This window comes from Heliangelus exortis, chromosome 24 (genome assembly GCF_036169615.1).
Source record: "Heliangelus exortis chromosome 24, bHelExo1.hap1, whole genome shotgun sequence".
Taxonomy (NCBI): Eukaryota; Metazoa; Chordata; class Aves; order Apodiformes; family Trochilidae; genus Heliangelus; species Heliangelus exortis.
The window spans coordinates 2,141,513-2,160,188 of record NC_092445.1 but is presented as its reverse complement, the minus strand read 5'-3'; the positions used below and the strand labels follow the sequence as shown (position 1 = coordinate 2,160,188).

Here is an 18,676-nt window from a genome sequence, read left to right as displayed (position 1 = left end):
CCTCTGCGTGCCGGCCGGCAAAATCTCTGCGGCCTGCCCGGGGCTGCGGGTCCCGCTGCGGGGGCTGCTGCCCGGATCTGGGGGACACCGGGACAAGGAGATGGCGTCTGTGTCACTGAGAAATGGGGATTTGGAGGCGGGGGGGGTGTTTGTGCTGGCCGTGAGCGCTCTGGGTTGTCCCGCAGGGATGGTGTCAGTCTTGTCCCCAGCCCTGCCCCGCTGATGCCACCCGGGGTGGTGGGTCCTGTCCAGGGCAGTGTGGGGGGGACACTGGTGGCAGAGGAGCGCCGGGGGTGGTGTGACAGAGTGGGGGGGCTGAGCCACCAGCACCCCGAGCACGGCCAGTGTCACAGCCAGGAGACTGAGAGGTGCAACGGGACAGGGCAAGCGACGGTGACTCCTGCTCCACACACAGCAATTTTGGGGAGGGGGTGGGGGGGGAGGAGGGGCTGGTCCAGGTGCAGCAGCCCTAAGCAGAGGGGAGTTGTGCCAGTGGGGTCCTCCCCGTTGGGGACAGTCCCCCCAGGCCGTGTTGCTGCAGCCCGTAGCCACTGGGGGAAGCTGCAGCCCTTTGCATGTGGCAGCTTCGCGGGATAAAGAGGATTTTGGGGAAGTGGGGGGGCCTGTCAGCTCTTCACCCCGGGACCCCGCAGCAGGGAGTAAAGGGGCTGCTGGGTAGAAAGCTTGGTGTGTGTGTCCCCCCACCCCGCAATCCCAGAGCAAACGTCCCAGTTGAGCCTGAGCTCATGTCAGGGTTTGGGGTTGACCCCATTGGGGTGCTCCAGCCCTCGGGACCACCAGTGCCACCACTCCCACACGACCCTGGCCACCTCCTCAGCACCACGACTCGAGGGGGATGGGGAGCACAGCCCCCAAAATACAGACACCCCAGTACCCCACGGCCACCCTTATCCCTGTCCCCAGGGTGTCCCTGTCACACCTCCAGCCTGGCCATCCCCCACCTCCTCCAGCCTGGCCCACGGTCTGAGCTCAGCCCTGGCACTCAGACTCCTTCAGTTAAGCCCTCATTAATTTTTCAATCCCCCTGTGTGCAGAGGGTTCACGGTGCCACTCACTGAGCTTTTCTCTACTCAAGGATGTAGTAACCAGCAGCTGGGTGCCCAGTGGGTGCGGGGGGCTCATCCCCTCTTGCTTTGTGGAGGGGGGGGGAAGGTATGGAGAAGTTTGGTGCCAGACAGGGATGTGTCCAGCACCTGGTGGGGTGACCCAAAAGCTGAGGGGGGAAACCACCCCACCATGGCTGGGGATCCCACCCCGAACAGGAGCCCTGCACAGGGATGCTTGGAGGGTCCCTGCCCAGTGGGGTTCTCAGCCCTCCTGCCCCCGGGACAAGTGGGTGACAGATCCCTGTGTATGCACAGCTGTAAATATTTGTATATTTTTGTAACCCAGCACTCTCTCGCCCTCAGCTGGGGCAGTTTCTGCAGTTTCATGCAGCCACCTCGGCAGGCAGGGCTGAGCTGGGGGTCTGTGAGCCATGGGGAAGGGCAGAGCATCCCACAGCCCCACTGGGGACCGGGATGGGAACCAACCCTGGCTGGAGGCTTGATCCAGGCTCAGTGTCCGGCAGCTGCAGGTGGGCCCTGGTGGCACCGGGATGGCAGCAGGATGACCAAGGTCACTGGGAAGAGCGATCACCATGGAAACACTCCGCGTTTGGTTCTGAAGATGGAAGCGGTTTCCTCGGCCCTTTTCCTGCTTCAGCCGCGGCTCTGCCAAGCAGAGGGGACCCAGATGTGTCCCGGCGTCCCCTCTGAGAGGGCAGTGTGGGACCCTGCGCTGGGTGCCTGGCAGGGGATGGCCCCTGCCCGCCCTGACGCACACCAAGGGGAGGGGGATTTTGGGGTGGATTTTGGGATCAGCCACCGCCAGGGACAGGAGCCAGAGGCGGGTGAGTGGGGCAGAGAGAGGAGGAGGAGGAGGCAGGGAGGCAGCAGCAGTGACAGGAGGGGCAGGGAGCACGGGATGGGGCTGCTCAAGACTGGGGACCAGGCAGGCACCTGCGGGCAGGCGGGGCCGGCAGCATCCCTGGTGCTGAACCCAGCACCCCCTGCATCCCAGTCCCCGCACCCCCTGCATCCCAGTCCCTGCACCCCCTGCATCCCAGTCCCTGCACCCCCTGCATCCCAGTCCCCGCACCCCCTGCATCCCAGTCCCCGCATCCCTCCAAGCATCCCGGTCCCAGCCTCCCCTCCACCATCCCCTCATATCCCAGTGCCATTTCCCCTCCCAGTATCCCAGTACTCCCCAGTATCCCACCTCGACCACCCTCTAGGGACCCCTCCCAGTTGATTGACAGCTCTCCCAGCCAATGGGTGAACATTGCCGCCGGGGAGGAGAGGGGGTGACGGGCGGCCAGCGGCTACAAGAGGGGCGGGAGCGCTCTGGGCAGAGCCGGTGGGCTGGACCGCGGTCCCTCCGGTACCGGCTCCGTGCCCCGCCGAGCCACCGCCTGCCCGCGCCGCACGACAGGTAAGAACCGCCGGGGCTGGGACCGCTCCTTTCCAGGGTTGGGAGCCGGTTCCTCGGTGTGGAGCTGCCGTCGGGGAGGGTGCCAGGTGCCGTGGGCAGGGCAGCCCCCTCACCCACGAGTGCTGCTGCCCCCAGCCCTCTCCGTTCATCCCCTGGGGTCCCACTCTGCGCCCTTTCCCTGCTCCCCAGGGTGCCGGCCCGCTGGGGAGTGGGTGCTCTGTGCTGCCCGGGGGGACACATGCATAGGGACCCCCCCTGCCCCCGGCACGTTTTGGGGCAGATGATATCGGTGCTTTTTGAGACAGCAGCTGATGCCAAGCCTGTGATGTCCCTTCTGGCTGCTGATGTCCCTGCTGTGCCCCAGGCTGGCATGGCCCATGCTGGGACCTGCTCAGAAGGGGACCTCGAGTTGTGTGGACACACAGATGCTCTTCTGGAGTCTTGGTCTCTTTGGGAGGTTTGCTTGTAGGGTAAGGTGTGGTCCTTCTAGCAAAGGTCCTCAGTGCCAATCCCTTATAAAAAACGCTGCTCCTGGTGCAGGGAGAGGCTGCACCCATCTGCCAGCATGGCTGGGGGGAGATGCTGGAGGACATGAGCACGGTGCATGATGGAATGAATCTACCCCTTCAGGTTAGAGCTGGTCTGTGTGGCCGGGAGGGCTGGTGTAGCTCCACAGCCAAGCTGGGACTGACTGGGAAGGGTTGTGCTCCGTGGGCGTCCGGACATTTCCTCGATTCTGGCTGCTGAGGGATGGGGGATTCAGAGCTGCCGTGGCAGACGGTGACAGATGCTGGTGGGATGATGGGGCAGGAACCGAGCTCTGCCCGTGGGACTGGGATGGAGCACGAGGAACCCCACGGTGCTGTGTGGGGAGGCTCGTGCCCGTCCCAGGGTACTCCCATGTTCCCCAAACCCACACGGTGAGGAAATCAGATGCTCCCAGGGGAGATGGAGCTTGGTTGGGCTCCAGGTGAACTTCTACTCAACTTTCTCCATGGAAAGAGAAGCTCCAGGAGCTCTCAGCAAACCATCTGCTGCTCGGGCTGAGTGGCTCCGGCAGCCAAGGCTGCGTGGGAGCGGGCACGGCGTGTATCAGAGCAGCTCCAGCTCCTGCCCACGCAGCCACCAGCCTGCCAGAGCTCCTCTGCCCAGTGCTGTGGGCAGCCCTACGACACAGGGGTGTCTGGCTGGGCATCCCCATCCTCACCCGGGGTTGGCCAGGGGCAGGTTGGGCATGGCTGTGGCTGGCTGGCTGGTCAGATGGTGCTGCTGAGTTGGTTTTTTTCCTGTGCTTTAATGGAAGACTCGAGTTACCTCTTCTGTCCTCATGGGGCAGCTGCACAGCACGGCCAGCAGGCCAGGTGAGGAGTTGTGGATCTTCAGTTGCTTTTTGGGTGTTTTTCAGCAGCCAGCTGAGGAGATGGGGTGGACCAGAGGTGATGCTGTGGGCTGCCTCAGGGCCAGCTCCTGCTGCAAGAGGAGCATGGACACCAAGCCTGTCCCCACATCACTGTCTTGGCTTTTGACAGTTCCTGGGCACCCATTAGCTGGGTGGGTCAGCTCTGAGAGGCACGTGGGATAAACCTCTTGGGAGTTTAGCCCTGGTGTGCAGGAGCTGTGTTTTCTCTCCCAGGGGCAGCCATGGGCAAGCACAACAGCAAGCTGGCCCCAGAGATGCTGGATGACCTGGTGAGGAGCACGGAGTTCAGTGAGCAGGAGCTGAAGCAGTGGTACAAGGGCTTCCTCAAGGACTGTCCCACTGGCATCCTCAACCTGGAGGAGTTCCAGCAGCTCTACATCAAGGTGGGCTCCAGCTGGCAGCCTGAGTGCCAGCTGTGGGGCTGTAGCACCCTGCTCCTGCTGGGGCAAGGGTGCTGCTTTGGGTACAGCAGCCTCCATGCTGAGCTCCCCCTCCCCATTTTGGTCTCTCCCTGCAGTTTTTCCCCTATGGAGATGCTTCCAAGTTTGCCCAGCACGCTTTCCGCACCTTCGACAAGAACGGTGATGGGACCATCGACTTCAGGGAGTTCATCTGTGCCCTGTCTGTCACCTCCAGGGGCACCTTTGAGCAGAAACTCAACTGGGCCTTTGAGATGTATGACCTGGATGGAGATGGGAAGATCACACGCTTGGAGATGCTGGAGATCATTGAGGTACCGGTGCTTAAACTCAGCAGGGGTAGCTTGCATTTTCTGGGCTTTTCACAGCTATTGGGTCCCTTCTGGCACTAAAGAATGAGTCTTCCTGCCCAGAGCCTTGTCTGGAAGGTACCTGGTGTGCACCTGGCTGTAGCTGTGCAGCAGCATAGCTCGTGTCAGCAGAGCAGCAATCGTATCCCCTGCCTTAGCCTGGGCTCTTCTGTCCATCTAACATTCCTTTCTGACACTTCTCTTCTTACTCCAGGCCATTTACAAGATGGTGGGGACTGTGATCATGATGAGGATGAACCAAGATGGGCTGACACCCCAGCAGCGTGTTGATAAGATCTTCACAAAGATGGACAAGGATAAGGATGACCAGATCTCCCTGGAGGAGTTCAAGGAGGCAGCAAAGAGTGACCCCTCCATTGTCCTCCTCCTGCAGTGTGACATGCAGAAATAGAGCCCTGGGGGCTCATGGCTGGACTGGCTGCAGCCATCCCCTCTGCCCTGGGATGGTTTCCATCCCCAGTTACTTCTGAGTCCCCCCCTCTGTGCCTGCTTGACCCCAGATATGAGCCACCCTCCTGCCACCCATCTGCTCCACCCCTGGCTGTGTCCTGGGCAGCCCCCCCTCTCCCCAGCCCCCCAGCAGTCCGTGGGCTCTCCCTCCATGGGCAGAGCCTGCCCTGGGCATTCCTGCCTTGAGGTAACCCCCAAACCAACCCTCTCCCACCCTGGAGCTGGTCTCCCTGCATTCCCTGCCAAGTGTCCTGGCTCCCCAGGGGCAGCTCTTCCCACCTCCCTGCTGCTTTCTCCCTGCTTTTACCCACTGCTCCTCTTGGCCCATTCCCTGGTCCTAACTATGAAACCAGCTCTTTCCCTTTCCTACTGATCCCCTCTCATTGCTTGGGGCACCTTCAGGGAGGCTGAAAACTCCCAAGTCCAGGCCCTGGTCTCTCCTTCACTGGCAGCTCCCTGCTGGGAGCTCTGTCAGGGTGCTGCAGCCTCCTGGGGTGCTCACTGTCCCATCTCAGCCCAGCTTGGACTTTTCCATCTCTGCTTTTGCTGCTGGGAATGGCCAGGATTGGTCAGGGGACTTTAGGGGAAACCAAAAACGTTCAAGGCCACCTCTGGATGTGGCCAATGTCTGATCCCAGAAGCCACCTTCTACCACATCACCTGTGGGAGCTGGCAGAGCAAGCAGGTGACCTCCACAACTGCTCTGACAACATCTTGGACACTCTGTGGAGTTTCTGATCTTCCTGGATATTGAAGTGATGTCTGACATCCCAAGTTGAAGGCAGGGGCTGCCTCTTTCCTCTGTGGGCTGCTCTGGAGTGGGTGTTGAAGGCATGTCCTGGTGCTGCTCCAGATGTGTGGCACTTCTGTGGGTCCTGGATTAGGGCTGGGAAGAGGTGGGGATGGGTCCCCACCTGCACCCTGCAGCCTGGGTGTGGGCTCTGAGGTCACAAGAAACATCTCTGTCTCCTTCCCCCTGTCCCAGCTGCTGCCTCAGTCCCTCCCTGGACAGGAATATTGTGACAGATTGGTATTTAGTCTGCACGCTGTGGTGTTGGTGACTGTGCTGTGTGTTAGGAGATGGTGAAATTATCTATTTTTTTTTAAATGGAAAAATAAACTGTCCCCTACGTGTGGTGTTCCCCCTGTGTGGCTGTGCTGCAACTATGGGGCGAGTGAGATGACAGCACTGCACCCCTGGGCATTGCTTCTGGGGCTCATCTGAACACTCTGAGGGGTGGAGAAGCCCTTGGGGACAGCACAGTGGGGCTGAGAATGAGTGAAAGCCCTGTGGACACCCCTGGGGAATCCAGGGAACCCGGTGACCCATCCCAGCACCACCAGCAACTGGGGCCTGCCATGGGTGTAGTTTTGTTGTTCTCAGCCTCCTCTTCTCCACCCCCATCTTCCCTGCACATATTTTTCTCTGGTCCATCTTCAGCAGCAGAGACAGTGGCTGTTGCTAAGGAGCTCTCAGCAATTTGAGATACATCACTGGAGTTAATCAGCCAGGGCTGACTCTTTTTTAATTCTTCTGGTGGGCAGGGACAAGGGGTCCCTGGGGCTCTGGTCCATAGGGGGAGTGGTGTTCAGCTTCTGGCACAGAATTTGGGCAAAACCCATTCTGCAGCCCTCAGTCCTGGGCTCTGTGACCTCCATCAGGTGCTGCCTTGTGGCAGGTGGGATCCTCCATCACTTGGCCCCTCCTGGCTGACTTATTTTAGTCACTGGGGTACACTCTGCTCCCCAAGAGTCCCTGGGGCTCTGCTGGGCATGGTGCAGTTCTCAGTCTGAGCTGAAAGCTGGGCTTGGGTGCACAGCTCTGCCTGGACTCATTCCCACCAGCACCCACGGGAGAACATTTAATTAATCTCCACACTGATTCCATGAACACACAGCACAGGTCACCCTGGCACTGCCCTGGCTGCTCCTTCCCCCCCAGTTTCTGGGCTGTGACCACTCTCGTGTCCCTCCAGCCCCTCCTTGTCCCGGTGCCACCTTCTCCTTTGCAAACCCCAACGAGCCCGGTGCCCCTTAACCCAAGAACGAGCTGGGGGGGTCCCGTGGGTGCCCTGTCACTTCTGGGTGCCCTGTCACCTCCTGCTCTCCGGGCTCTGCCAATGCCTCCTCTCTCCCCCAGCCCCTTTTCTTGCCTCCCAGGGGGTTTGCTGCCCCCCGAGGCTGACCCTGCCCCGGAGCTGTCGCGGAGCTCTCCCGTCCCCAGCCCCCCGGGATTTAAGGGGGGAGATAGCGGTGGGGCGGGCTCGGTCCCGAAGAGGTTAAACCAAGTCCCGGTGGGCTGAAACCCCGGAGCTTCATGGGATGCCTTATAAAGGGTTCTCCGCCGGCCCGGCAGCGGCTCCGGGAGCTCCCGGTCCGGGCGGAATCTGCCGCCGCACACGGACCAAGCGGTGCCCGGAGCTGCCGGTGCTCCCGGTGCCTTCCCCCGGTATGGAGCCTCCGGGCACTGCCGGGGCGCCGGGAGCGGCGGAGCGGCCCTGGGAGGAGGCCAAGGCTTTCTACGATAACCTCGCCCCCAAGAAGAAACCCAAATCGGTGAGTGGCCCCGAGGTGCCGAGCCCGGCAGCGCTCCCCAGCCCGATGGGTGATCACCCCCTCTGGGTGCCTCCCTCCACATGCCCCATCTCCTCTGGGTCTTCTGGGGTCTCTCCAGGTGTCCCATCTCCTGAAGGTTCTCTGGGGTCCTCCTGGGTTCCCTGGGATCCTTTTTGGATCCCTCTGTGTCTGTAGGTGTCCCATTTCCCGCATGTTCTGGGTGCTCCATCTCCTCCAGGTGTTTTGGGCTCCCCCCGGCTGTCTCTGGGTTTTCTTTGACCCCCATCCAGGTCCTTGAAGGAAGCCTTGGGTCTTTCCAGGTGCCTTCACTCCTCCATGGCATCTCTGGATTGCCTTTGGTGGCCTGGGGTCTCTCTGGATTTCCCCCCCATCCCTCCCCCCGCGTCACTCGGGGTTCCTGCAGGTCCCCGGGGTGTTCCCTGGTCCCCCCTGGGCTGAAATGTCCTTGCAGAGCAGCTCCGTGCCCCACGAGCTGCTTGTCCCTTGTCCCAAGGCCCTGCACGGGACAGGAGGGGTGGCTGTGACAGAGCAGGGGGACAATTAGGGGGGAGAATCGCATGGACACCCCCAGGCCAGGCTCTCCTGCTCGGGGGGATTAGCGGGCAGCGGGTGTTACCTAACCGGGGCTGAGCCCGCTGGGTTTGAACACGGGAGCGCCTCAAGTGCTCTGGGATCTGGGAATGGCTGCAGCAGCAGTGGGGGGCCGGGGGCTGTGCCCACCCAACCCTCCCCATCCCTGGGGCTGGGGGTCCCCACGGAGCTGGGGGAGGGGGGAGGCAATGGCAGAGCTGCCATGTCGGGAGCCTGGTGGCACCGGGTGGTTTTTGTGGTGAGGATTGGGGTGACCTCTCTGGCCAAGGCATGTGGCCAAACCCACCCCCCCACCCACCCCACCCCTCTGGGGTCTCCCAAGTGGAGCAGCCCCTTGTGCTCTCCCCGCTGGGGACACGGCTGTGGCCCCGGCCCTGCACCCGCTGCCAAGTGCCAGAGCTGCTGCTGCCTTCGTCCTTCCCGGAGGAGAGGGACAGGATGGTGGGATGCAGCTGGCTGTCATCCATGCCACGCTTTGGGCCCCCTGCGGATGTCAGCCCAGGCTCCTCCTCTTCCTCTCCATGGCAGCGAGACGGTGACCCCGGTCTCTGCTGTGCAGCTGGGGAAACTGAGGCACGGGGCAGCGATGTGGTTTGCTCGCACAGTGGCAGAGCTGAGATCCGGGCACTCAGGCTCTGAAGTTCTGCTGTGCCACCCACACCTGTGGGGCTGGGGACATTGTCCAGCCCTGTGCCCCTCTTCTGGGCCAGCATGGGGACCTGGTGCTCATGGCCAGGCAGCTCAGCTGCCCTCGCCCACAGCTGTCCCAGCCCGTGATGGATGGCTGCAGAGCACTTTTCTGATTATAAATAATATGTCTGGAAAACCCAAAAACATCTCAGCCATTGCCCTGAACTTTAATTTGATCCTGAGCAGGGTGCTCATGGCCACCCTGGCCTCCCTCGTGCACATGGGAAATGGGGCTTGGGGTTTGGGGTCATCTGTCTGTGCCCTTTCAGGTGTCTGTAGGTCCTCTTGGCCAAATGTCTTCAGCAGCTGGAGCAGATACTGGTGGGGGAACAGGCACCATCCTGGAGATGTGGCAGGAGGCAGGATGATTTTGGGGAACGTTTCTGGGGGAACCCATTCTTGGCTGGGAAATGGGTTAAGGGGAGCCCCTGGGGCTCCTTGCTTTGCAGGGGTCTCTGCTGTCCCCATGCCCTGGCTCCCACTCTGCTCCCTGCCAGCTGGGGAGGTCAGTGCTGAGACTTGTCACTCTTCAGCAATGCAGAAAATGTCCCCCAGCCTCTCCGGTGACACCGTGCATGGAGGGGAGGCTGGGTTGGTGGGTGCTGGCCTTCTGCTCGCTCCACTCCTCTGGGTGCCCTGCCTGGCCCCTGCTCTGCCAGTGCCCTGCACCCATGGGGACCCATCAGGCTCCATTTTTGGGGTGCTTTAGCAAGGGTGAGGACCATGCTTGACCCCAGAACAAGCTTTTCTTTATCCTTTTCTGTGCCCTAAATCACACCCCAAAATTCACCTCGAAATTTAGACTTTGCCCACAAGGATTTGGTCTCCTGCAGCACCCAAGGACATGCCCTGAGCTGCCGAAGTTCTCCCAGGTTTTCAGGATCGATGTGGAGCCAGTGGATTCAGCTCCAGGCAATGCAGCAGGATCAGGGGGTGCAGAATGGGATCCCTGCTGTGGCTCCTGTCTCAGAGCCAGCCCTGGCCTCCAGGAGTGGCAATGGAGCTGCTGGTGCTGGGTGCCACTGTGGACACCTGTGGCTTTTGTGGTTTGGAGGGTGAGGGGGGGATCACAGCCCCACTGCACATCCTGTGAGCGTGTGGGATTTCCAAATGTCTGTCTCTAATCCTTGGGGGGCTGCTTAGGATCTGCATCCGATTAGGAGGGTGATTTAAAGGCCTGCCAGCTGTTGGGTCTGCAGAGGACAATGTGCCAGTTCCAGACACTACTGCAATACATCTTTAACCCCAAACTGGGGAGTTTGGGTCTGGGATTTGTCATTCACAGAGCCAGAGCCTGCTGCAAAAGTCATTTATGCTTCTGAGATGGGGTTTGGATCTTGTGGACCACCTGGAGCTGTGGCAAGGGCTGATGTTCCTCTTCAGAGGGCTGGGATGTCAGGATGTGTCCCTGGTTGTCCCTTCTGTGCAGCTGAGCCACAGAATGGACCCAAGGTTGGGATGGGACCTTCCCCCACACTGCTCTGCTCGTGCTTCTGCTGAACACATCATTAATCCCATTCCTGATGCTCCGGGCTGGATCTGATCTGCCTGTGGGAAGGGAGGAAGGGAGAGGAGCTCACTGTGAAACCCCAGGCAGCAAACTGGGTTGGATTCATCCGAGCTGAGCCCCGCAGCCTCCTCCTGGGCTTGCACTGGCTGGTGAGCTTTGATTGACCTTGGATGACCTTGAATGCTGCTCTGAGGGTAAAACAGGGTTTAGCTCTCAGGGTGCCCAAATCTGCTGGGGCTGGGGTGGCTGGACAGGGGACTGGGTGCTGTGTTGGGACAAAGTGCCAGCTCATTCCTGGGACTGATTGCATCCTGATGAGTTCTGTGACTGGGATCCTTCCCATGCACTTGCTCCCTGTTAAAATCAGAGGGGTTTTTTTCAAGGCAAAATGGGGTTTGTTGGGTTGCTGACTGCACTCTGCTGGAGGATTTGAGGCGCTGCGGTTCCTGTAGCTCTGGGACTTTTTAAAGCCTCTTTTTGGATGTTCGTAATGATCCTCTGCAGTTCAAGTGGGGATGGAGAAGCATCCAAAGAACCTCGAGGAGGGAACGCTTCCAAATGAAACCTCCACTTCAAAGAAATGTCAAAATGCAGCTCCTTCCTCGCCCAGCAGAATTGCCTGATTTTTTCAAATGTCAGCGTTTCCCAGAGAACAGCAGGGGCAGTTCCAGCCCAGCTGGAGCTGGGAGCTGCCTTAGCACCACCCGGGTGAGACTTTTCCTGCAGAAAGTGCTCCAAAGGTGCAAATCTTCCTTGGCAGGAACAAACAGGATCCGGCAGGTCCCGTTCCCACTGGCCAGGCTTCCCGCCCGCTGGCAGCTGAGGCTCCAGCAGCCCACGCTGGGGCAGATTGTGGGCCCCAAGCTTATGATTATTTTTATTGCTGTGTTTATTAGCTCTTAAATTAACCTCCTGCAGGCTGGTGCCTTGAAATGGTGGGGAAGGGACCTTGAGCAGCCCGTTGGCATCGCGCAAGGTGCCGGCGCTCTGGGCTCCCTCTGGGTGCAAGGTGTGTGCTGGGAGGAGATAAAGGTGTAAATTCCAGCTGGGCACCCGCCTTGGCTTGGATTATTCCTCTGCACAGGCTCCTGCAGGGCTGGCTGGGGAGGATGCTCAGCCCTGTGCTCTGCTGGGGAGCAGGAGCGGGGAGAAAACATCCAGCGGGTCTCCAGTACCTGGATCAATAACCCAGTGGTGCAGGGGCTCCCTGCTGGAGGCCAGATGTGCCAAGACCTTTCACAGTTATTAATATTTTCAGCTACTAAATGGCCCGTGACACCAGAGTTATTAATTAATGAGTTGGAGTGACAAGAGCTGAGCCAGGACAAGTTAATAGCTAACACCTCCTGGGCAGCTGTGTGTGGGGTGGGGACCTGGCTGGGGTTCACTCGTGGGAGTGATGCTGGTGTCAGCTCCTGCATGGACCTGGGTGAGCTGGTGTGTCCTGAGGGTTGTTCACCTGCTTTCTGAAGGGAACAGCATCCAATCGGGACCTTATTTCTCCATAAACGTTGTGGGAAAAGGCATCCTGCTGGCCCCAGTGATGGATGTTCTCTGAGCCTGAGCTCAGCTGTCTCCTAATCACCCATTGCTTAATTGCTGGGGATTTTGGGCACTCGTGTGCGCTCCGAGAGGTGTCTGGGACCCATGGTGCTGCAGGGCTGGCCCTGGGCACTGCTTAGGGTGGGGGTGAGGTTCTGGGAATGGCACCGGGGTGTCCCTGACTCCCTCCTGGCTGTGTCTCCATGCTGGGTGGGATCAGCAGGGCCAGGCTGGGGGCAGAGGCAGCCCCGGGGCAGCCCTGGGGGGGCTGCAGATCCCCCCCACCCATGGGCTTCTCCTGGCTGTGCCAGGCTGCTGCTTCTGTAGAGCTCAGCCATGGGCAGGGTGGGAGCTTGAACTTGAGAGCACCTGGGGGTGTGAGGCCCCTTCCTGCCCCCCAGGCAAGCAGGATTGCCAGAGAATTAATCATGGGGTAACAGGAGGATCCGGGAGTGACAGAGGAGCTGAGGGTGTGAGGTGTTTCTGAGGTGCTGCCAGGATCTCACAGGCTCCCTGTGGAGATGCAGACAGAGCTCCCAGCTCCCCAGGAGCATCCCTGGTGGGAGCCCCGAGTTCTGTCCTGCTCCCAGAGTCTGCTGGGGATAGAGCTGCCTGTCCCACCATCCCTCCTTGGGATTTGCTGTGCTGGGAGCCAGGATTTCTTGTTGGGCATCTGTAATGAATTTACTCTTCTGCCTGCAGAGAGTGCTGGGGATTAACACCTTCCTCCAAGGGGAGAGGGAGGATGGGTGGGGGACAAGATGAGATTGGCTTTCCTGGTGTCCCCATCAAGCCCCAGTAGAGCCTCATTGATGACTTCAGTGGCTTTTGGATCAAGCCCCAAACATTAATAATAATGACTCATAAATCATTGCTCACACCACCTGTTCTTCATGTTTCCACCCACAATAACTATATCAAGTGTTTTTATGAGCTGAACTGGCACGGGTTGTTTGTCACATCTGGACAGCATCGTGGGAGTGTGGAGCTGGCTGAGCCACAGTGTGTGTGGGTTTGGATTTTTTTCCTGGCTAGAGGGGGGGGAAAGCCACAAAAATTCCTTCTGCATGGGCTTGGGTGGTTCTCCTGGGGTAGCACATTGGGTCTGGATGGGTCCTAGGAGCCTGTTTGCAGTGGGAGGGCTTGGGCATGGTATGAGCAGCACCTGGAGCACCTCTTCTGTGAACACAGGCTGGGAAAATCAGGATTGTTCAGCCTGGAGAAGAGAAGGCTGCAAGGAGAACCTGCCAGTACCTAAAGGGGACCTACAAGAAAGCTGAAAAAGGACTTTTTATAAGGGTGTGCAGGGACAGGAGCAGGGGGAATGACTTTAAAGTGGAAGAGGGGAGATTGACGTTGGACATGAGGAAGAAATTCTTTGGGGTGAGGGTGCTGAGCCCCAGGGTGCCCCCAGAAGCTGTGGCTGCCCCATCCCTGGCAATGTCCAAGGTTGGATGGGGCTTGGAGCAGCCTGGGCTGGGGGAGGGGTCCCTGCCCATGGCAGGGGGTTGGGTGCAGGGGCTGCTTCCCCATTTTCTCCCTTTCCCTGCAGCCAAAGCCTGAGAATGCCATCACCATCGCTGTGTCCTCCCGAGCGCTTTTCCGTATGGAGGAGGAGCAGAAGATTTACACTGAGCAGGGGGTGGAGGCCTATGTGAAGTACCAGCTGGACCATGAGAATGAGCCCTTCCTCCCTGGGGCTGCCTTCCCCTTCGTCAAGGTGAGCACCCACCCACCCACCTAAGCTGAAGCTGCACGGTGGTCCCAAAAATTCTGGGGAGTGGGGTGGGTGTGTGGGGCAGGGCTGGGGAATGAGCAGTGTGGTGGGAGAGATGGAGCCCCAGAGCAAAGAGAGGTCAGATAAACCTCCTGGCAAGTGATGTGCTTCTTCCAGGACTGTGGAACTGCTGAATTTTTTCCCAGTTGGCAACTGAGCCCAAGAATTGGAGAAATCACCTCTTTGGATCATGTCGAAAGTTTCCCTTTAGGGAACTCTTATCTCCTCTTTTATTATTATAACAATTTATTCTTTTAAATTGGCTGAGTTTAGCCTTGGTACAGACTCATCCAGTTTGTAATTTTGATGTGTTGAAACGAGGCATTTCAGACTTTAAAAATGCTTTCCAATTTCTGCTGCAGTTCCACTGGATTTAGTGCTATTTGGTGTGATGGCCCTCACTGAAACAATCTCTTGCTGGTTTCCAACAAATAAATAAATCCACCTGGAGGGCAGAGAGACTTGTTCTCTTTCGGATTGCTTGAAAAAATGCTTATTTGTAAACTTTCAGCTAATTTTTTCTTACCTAGTGAGCACTTGAAACCTTTTGTGTTTAAAAATAGAAGAGTAGCTATGCGGGTTTTTTTCCCCAATTCAGCTTTTTTCCCCCCAGCTAACACTGCTGGCTGCTTGGCTCAGGGTGTAGTTGTTTTCAGGCCCTGGTTTTGGGGAGCAGAAGAGAAAAGAGGGTCAGGGCCATGCCTGGGGCTCAGTGACACCCACACCCCCCTTTCCCTGGGGTGCTGCAGGCTCTGGAAGCAGTGAACACGCAGCTGCGTCAGCTCTACCCCGACAGCGAGGAGCTCTTTGACATCGTCCTCATGACCAACAACCATGCCCAGGTTGGGGTTCGTTTGATCAACAGCATCAACCACTATGGTGAGCTGAGAGCAAAACTGAGCCTTGCCTGGGTGCTGGTGGGTTTGGGGTGGTCCCATTGCTTGGCCTGGATTTGCTTCCAAGCTGCACCCTGAGCCCACTTTCTCCCGATTTTCCTGGGCTTTGGGTGGAAGTTTGGGCTGGTGGTGAGGATGCTTTGGCTGTGGGATGGCAGTACTGAAATTTGCCTCCATCCTGCTGAATTTTTTTGGGGGGGGAAGGGAGAGTGGTGTCAAGGGTTGTTGGGGGGGGACAGTCAGGCACACCCCGGGGTCCATCTGCCCTCAGATCTGTTCATCGAGAGGTTCTGCATGACGGGAGGGAACAGCCCCATCTGTTACCTCAAAGCCTACCACACCAACCTCTACCTCTCCTCTGACGCCGAGAAAGTGAGTGGGGCCATTGAAGAGGGTGAGTCTGGGGTCCAGATTGGGGGGTGGGGGGAGCCTGGAGCCCTCAGGGGGTTGGTGCCAGCAGGGATAGCTCCAATGTCCCTTCTCCCTCTTTTGATGTGCAGCTGGGGTCTGCCTTGTCCCACATCCCCTCCTTGCTGCTCCAAAGAGCCTCTGGTTTCCATAGAAATAAGGCTTTACTGGGGCTCCACAGCTCTTCCAAAGCAAAAACACTGTTTTTAACCCCATGATTTTTGTATGCAAAGGGAGGTTTGCCAGCTGGGAATTTGTTGTTGCTCTAAAAGGCCTTGGGGCCAAGCTGCAGGCACTGCTGGGCGCCTGCATTTCCTTGTGGTGTTTGTGTTTGCTTCCAGCCCGTTGTGTTTTGCTCTGCTCTTCAAGGGATAAGCCACGAGGCCGGGTCCCTGGGTAACTTCCACCTCTTGCCTCCCATTTTCCCTCCCCAGGGATTGCTGCAGCCACCATCTTCAGCCCCAGCAGAGACCTGGAGGTGTCAGATAACCAGCTGCGGGTGGCGTTTGATGGTGACGCCGTTCTCTTCTCTGATGAATCGGAGCAGATCGTGAAGGCTCACGGCTTGGACATGTTCTTTGAGCATGAGAAGGCTCACGAGAACAAGCCTCTGGCACAGGTAGTGCTGGGGTGCAGCCAGAAAAAGCCTCTGGGAGAGAGATAGAGCCCCCAGGGATGCTCTCGGGAACGCCCCGGGGTTGGTGTGTGGAGTGTGAGATGGGGTGGGTCAGCTGGCCCCTGGGATGGCCGTGGCTGGTTCTGCTGGGAAGGAGGATGGAGGTCAGCAGTGCAATGTCTTGTTTTGGCAGGGACCCCTGAAGGGCTTCCTGGAGGCCCTGGGGAAGCTGCAGAAGAAGTTCTACTCCAAGGGGCTGAGGCTGGAGTGTCCCATTCGCACCTACCTGGTCACTGCCAGGAGCGCGGCCAGCTCGGGAGCTCGAGCCCTAAAGACTCTGAGGAGCTGGGGCCTGGAGACAGATGAGGCTTTGTTCCTGGCTGGGGCTCCCAAGGGGCCATTGCTGAAGAAGATCCGTCCTCACATCTTCTTTGATGACCAGATGTTCCACGTGGAGGGAGCCAAGGAGATGGGCACTGTGGCTGCCCACGTTCCTTATGGCATCGCTCAGAAGCCCAGGAGGCCGGCCCAGGAGAAGCAAACCCCAAACAGCAAGTAGAGGAGCTGGCTGGGTCCTGTGGTCCTGGCATGGGGCTGGGTCCTGTGGTTCTGGAATGAGGCACAGACTTCACCCCATGCACCATGCACTGGGGGCTGCAAGGCAGAGAGCGTTTGCTGGGTTGTTCCCCAGCCTTGCTGGGGGCACGGATGGAGGAGGGGGCTGAGGAAAGGCTTCCTTTTGCCTCTGTACTCGTTGCAATGCCATGGGGTTGTCCCCGTTCCTCCTGGGACTGGAGGTTTCCCCAGGCTGGGCAGCCCCGGGAGCCCTTTCTCTGTTTTTCCATGCTCTGCACTTGCTTCAGGCAAAATCCCTCGAGGATGGAGCTCACCTTCTGCCGACTGTTTGTGCCAGGCAGGTTTAACCTTGCAGCTTAAAACCCCAGGTAATTCCCAAAGCCTTTGATTTACAAAGCAAATGTTCAGGCTGAACTGTTGAACTGGAAAGTTGGGAGCCCACAAAACCCCTTCTTGGCGCTTTGAAACAAAATATTGTCCCTTTTAACTCCAATGAAACCATAATATTGTTCTTTCACAGATCCAGCCCCTGCTCCCCAAGCAGAACAACTTTCATGTCTCTGTCCTTTCACCAAGATTTCATCAACTGAACAGCTTTCCTTTTAGGCATTAAGCTGGGAAAAATAGAAACAAACAGATCTTAAAGGATTCGTTTTCTTTTTTTATTTATTTAATTTATTTTTTCCCTGCTTGGAGCTTTGGGCTGGTGTCTTCTTGGCCCAGAGTTTTCGATTTGGGTTTCAGAGTTGCCTGAGTTAGCACTTCAAAACAATCATCTCAGTGAGGCATCCAAAGCTCAGCTCTGGTGTGAGCCATCCAGAGTCTGCAGATCCATGCCTGAGGCTTGAATTAAGTTAAAAGCAGGTCCTAATATATTAGGGACATCATGTGAAGTCCATTTAGGTAAATCTGGAGAGAATTTCAGCCTGGGGGTTTTAATTAAAGGGCTTTTTTCCCCCCACTCTCTTTCCAAGCTGAGCCCATATGAGTTGATAATCCTTTTCTCCTCAGCTTCTTAAAACCTCTGATGTTTCCTAAAATAGGCACCTCTGCTGGTGATGCTGTGAGAGCAACCAAATCTCTGATTAAAAAAAACAGGAAGAGAAATCAAGTCAGCTGCACTGAAATGGGTGCAAAAAATCACACTGATCCGTCTGCACAGAGCCCTGTCCCTAAGGACAGTCTCAGGAGAGAAATGTAAAGATTATTTCTTCCTTGTGTGGTTTTTTTTCCCCTTTTTTTTTCTTTCCCCTTTTTTTTTCTTTCCCCTTTTTTTTTCTTTCCCCTTTTTTTTTCTTTCCCCCTTTTTTTTTCTTTCCCCCTTTTTTTTTCTTTCCCCCTTTTTTTTTCTTTCCCCCTTTTTTTTTCTTTCCCCCTTTTTTTTTCTTTCCCCCTTTTTTTTTTTCCCCCTTTTTTTTTTTCCCCCTTTTTTTCTTTCCCCCTTTTTTTCTTTCCCCCTTTTTTTCTTTCCCCCTTTTTTTCTTTCCCCCTTTTTTTCTTTCCCCTTTTTTTTTCTTTCCCCTTTTTTTTTCTTTCCCCTTTTTTTTTCTTTCCCCTTTTTTTTTCTTTCCCCTTTTTTTTTCTTTCCCCTTTTTTTTTCTTTCCCCTTTTTTTTTCTTTCCCCTTTTTTTTTCTTTCCCCTTTTTTTTTCTTTCCCTTTTTTTTTCTTTCCCCTTTTTTTTTCTTTCCCCTTTTTTTTTCTTTCCCCTTTTTTTTCTTTCCCCTTTTTTTTTCTTTCCCCTTTTTTTTTCTTTCCCCTTTTTTTTTCTTTCCCCTTTTTTTTTCTTTCCCCTTTTTTTTTCTTTCCCCTTTTTTTTCTTTCCCCTTTTTTTCTTTCCCCTTTTTTTCTTTCCCCTTTTTTTCTTTTCCCTTTTTTCTTTTATCTTTTTCTTTTTCTTTCTCTTTTTTCTTTTCTCTTTTTCTTCTTTTCTCTTTTTCTTCTTTTCTCTTTTTCTTCTTTTCTCTTTTTCTTCTTTTCTCTTTTTCTTCTTTTCTCTTTTTCTTCTTTTCTCTTTTTCTTCTTTTCTCTTTTTCTTCTTTTCTCTTTTTTCTTTTTCTATTCTTTTCTATTCTCTTTTTATTCTATTCTTTTTTTCTATTCTCTTTTTTTCTATTCTCTTTTTTTCTATTCTTTTTTTCTATTCTCTTTTTTTCTATTCTCTGTTTTTCTATTCTGTTTTTCTATTCTCTGTTTTTCTATTCTCTGTTTTTCTATTCTTTTTTTTCTATTCTTTTTTTTCTATTCTTTTTTTTCTATTCTTTTTTTTCTATTCTTTTTTTTCTATTCTTTTTTTTCTATTCTCTTTTTTTCTATTCTTTTTTTTCTATTCTTTTTTTTCT

The 18,676-nt window shown here is 56.2% G+C and overlaps 2 protein-coding genes across 3 annotated transcripts; both read left to right on the top strand.

The window, feature by feature from the left end:
* The first annotated feature begins 2,327 nt into the window (after window positions 1-2,327).
* On the top strand, window positions 2,328-6,294 carry HPCAL4 (hippocalcin like 4). The gene is made up of 4 exons (XM_071767698.1): window positions 2,328-2,493; window positions 4,127-4,296; window positions 4,431-4,646; window positions 4,897-6,294. The coding sequence occupies exons 2-4, from the start codon at window positions 4,135-4,137 to the stop codon at window positions 5,092-5,094; spliced, it is 576 nt and encodes a 191-aa protein (XP_071623799.1). The 5' UTR covers window positions 2,328-2,493; window positions 4,127-4,134; the 3' UTR covers window positions 5,095-6,294.
* A 1,212-nt stretch (window positions 6,295-7,506) lies between these two features.
* NT5C1A (5'-nucleotidase, cytosolic IA) lies at window positions 7,507-17,545 on the top strand. Of its 2 annotated transcripts, XM_071767805.1 has the most exons (6): window positions 7,507-7,709; window positions 13,616-13,783; window positions 14,590-14,719; window positions 15,008-15,130; window positions 15,579-15,763; window positions 15,954-17,545. In XM_071767805.1, exons 1-6 carry the CDS (start codon window positions 7,605-7,607, stop codon window positions 16,317-16,319), a joined length of 1,077 nt encoding a protein of 358 aa, XP_071623906.1. In that variant the 5' UTR covers window positions 7,507-7,604; the 3' UTR covers window positions 16,320-17,545. The 2 variants fall into 2 exon arrangements, with proteins under 2 accessions (XP_071623906.1, XP_071623907.1); XM_071767806.1 differs by lacking the exon at window positions 15,008-15,130.
* Window positions 17,546-18,676: the final 1,131 nt, after the last annotated feature.

What these genes read in the sequence shown, in the direction of transcription:
- NT5C1A (XM_071767805.1), top strand. Translation starts at nt 7,605, where the DNA reads ATGGAGCCTCCGGGCACTGCCGGGGCGCCGGGAGCGGCGGAGCGGCCC. An exon ending in CTGCCTTCCCCTTCGTCAAG is followed by an intron (nt 13,784 to 14,589) that starts GTGAGCACCCAC and finishes GGGGTGCTGCAG; the next exon opens with GCTCTGGAAGCAGTGAACAC. An exon ending in AGAACAAGCCTCTGGCACAG is followed by an intron (nt 15,764 to 15,953) that starts GTAGTGCTGGGG and finishes TTGTTTTGGCAG; the next exon opens with GGACCCCTGAAGGGCTTCCT.
- HPCAL4 (XM_071767698.1), top strand. Translation starts at nt 4,135, where the DNA reads ATGGGCAAGCACAACAGCAAGCTGGCCCCAGAGATGCTGGATGACCTG. An exon ending in TCCAGCAGCTCTACATCAAG is followed by an intron (nt 4,297 to 4,430) that starts GTGGGCTCCAGC and finishes CTCTCCCTGCAG; the next exon opens with TTTTTCCCCTATGGAGATGC. An exon ending in AGATGCTGGAGATCATTGAG is followed by an intron (nt 4,647 to 4,896) that starts GTACCGGTGCTT and finishes TTCTTACTCCAG; the next exon opens with GCCATTTACAAGATGGTGGG.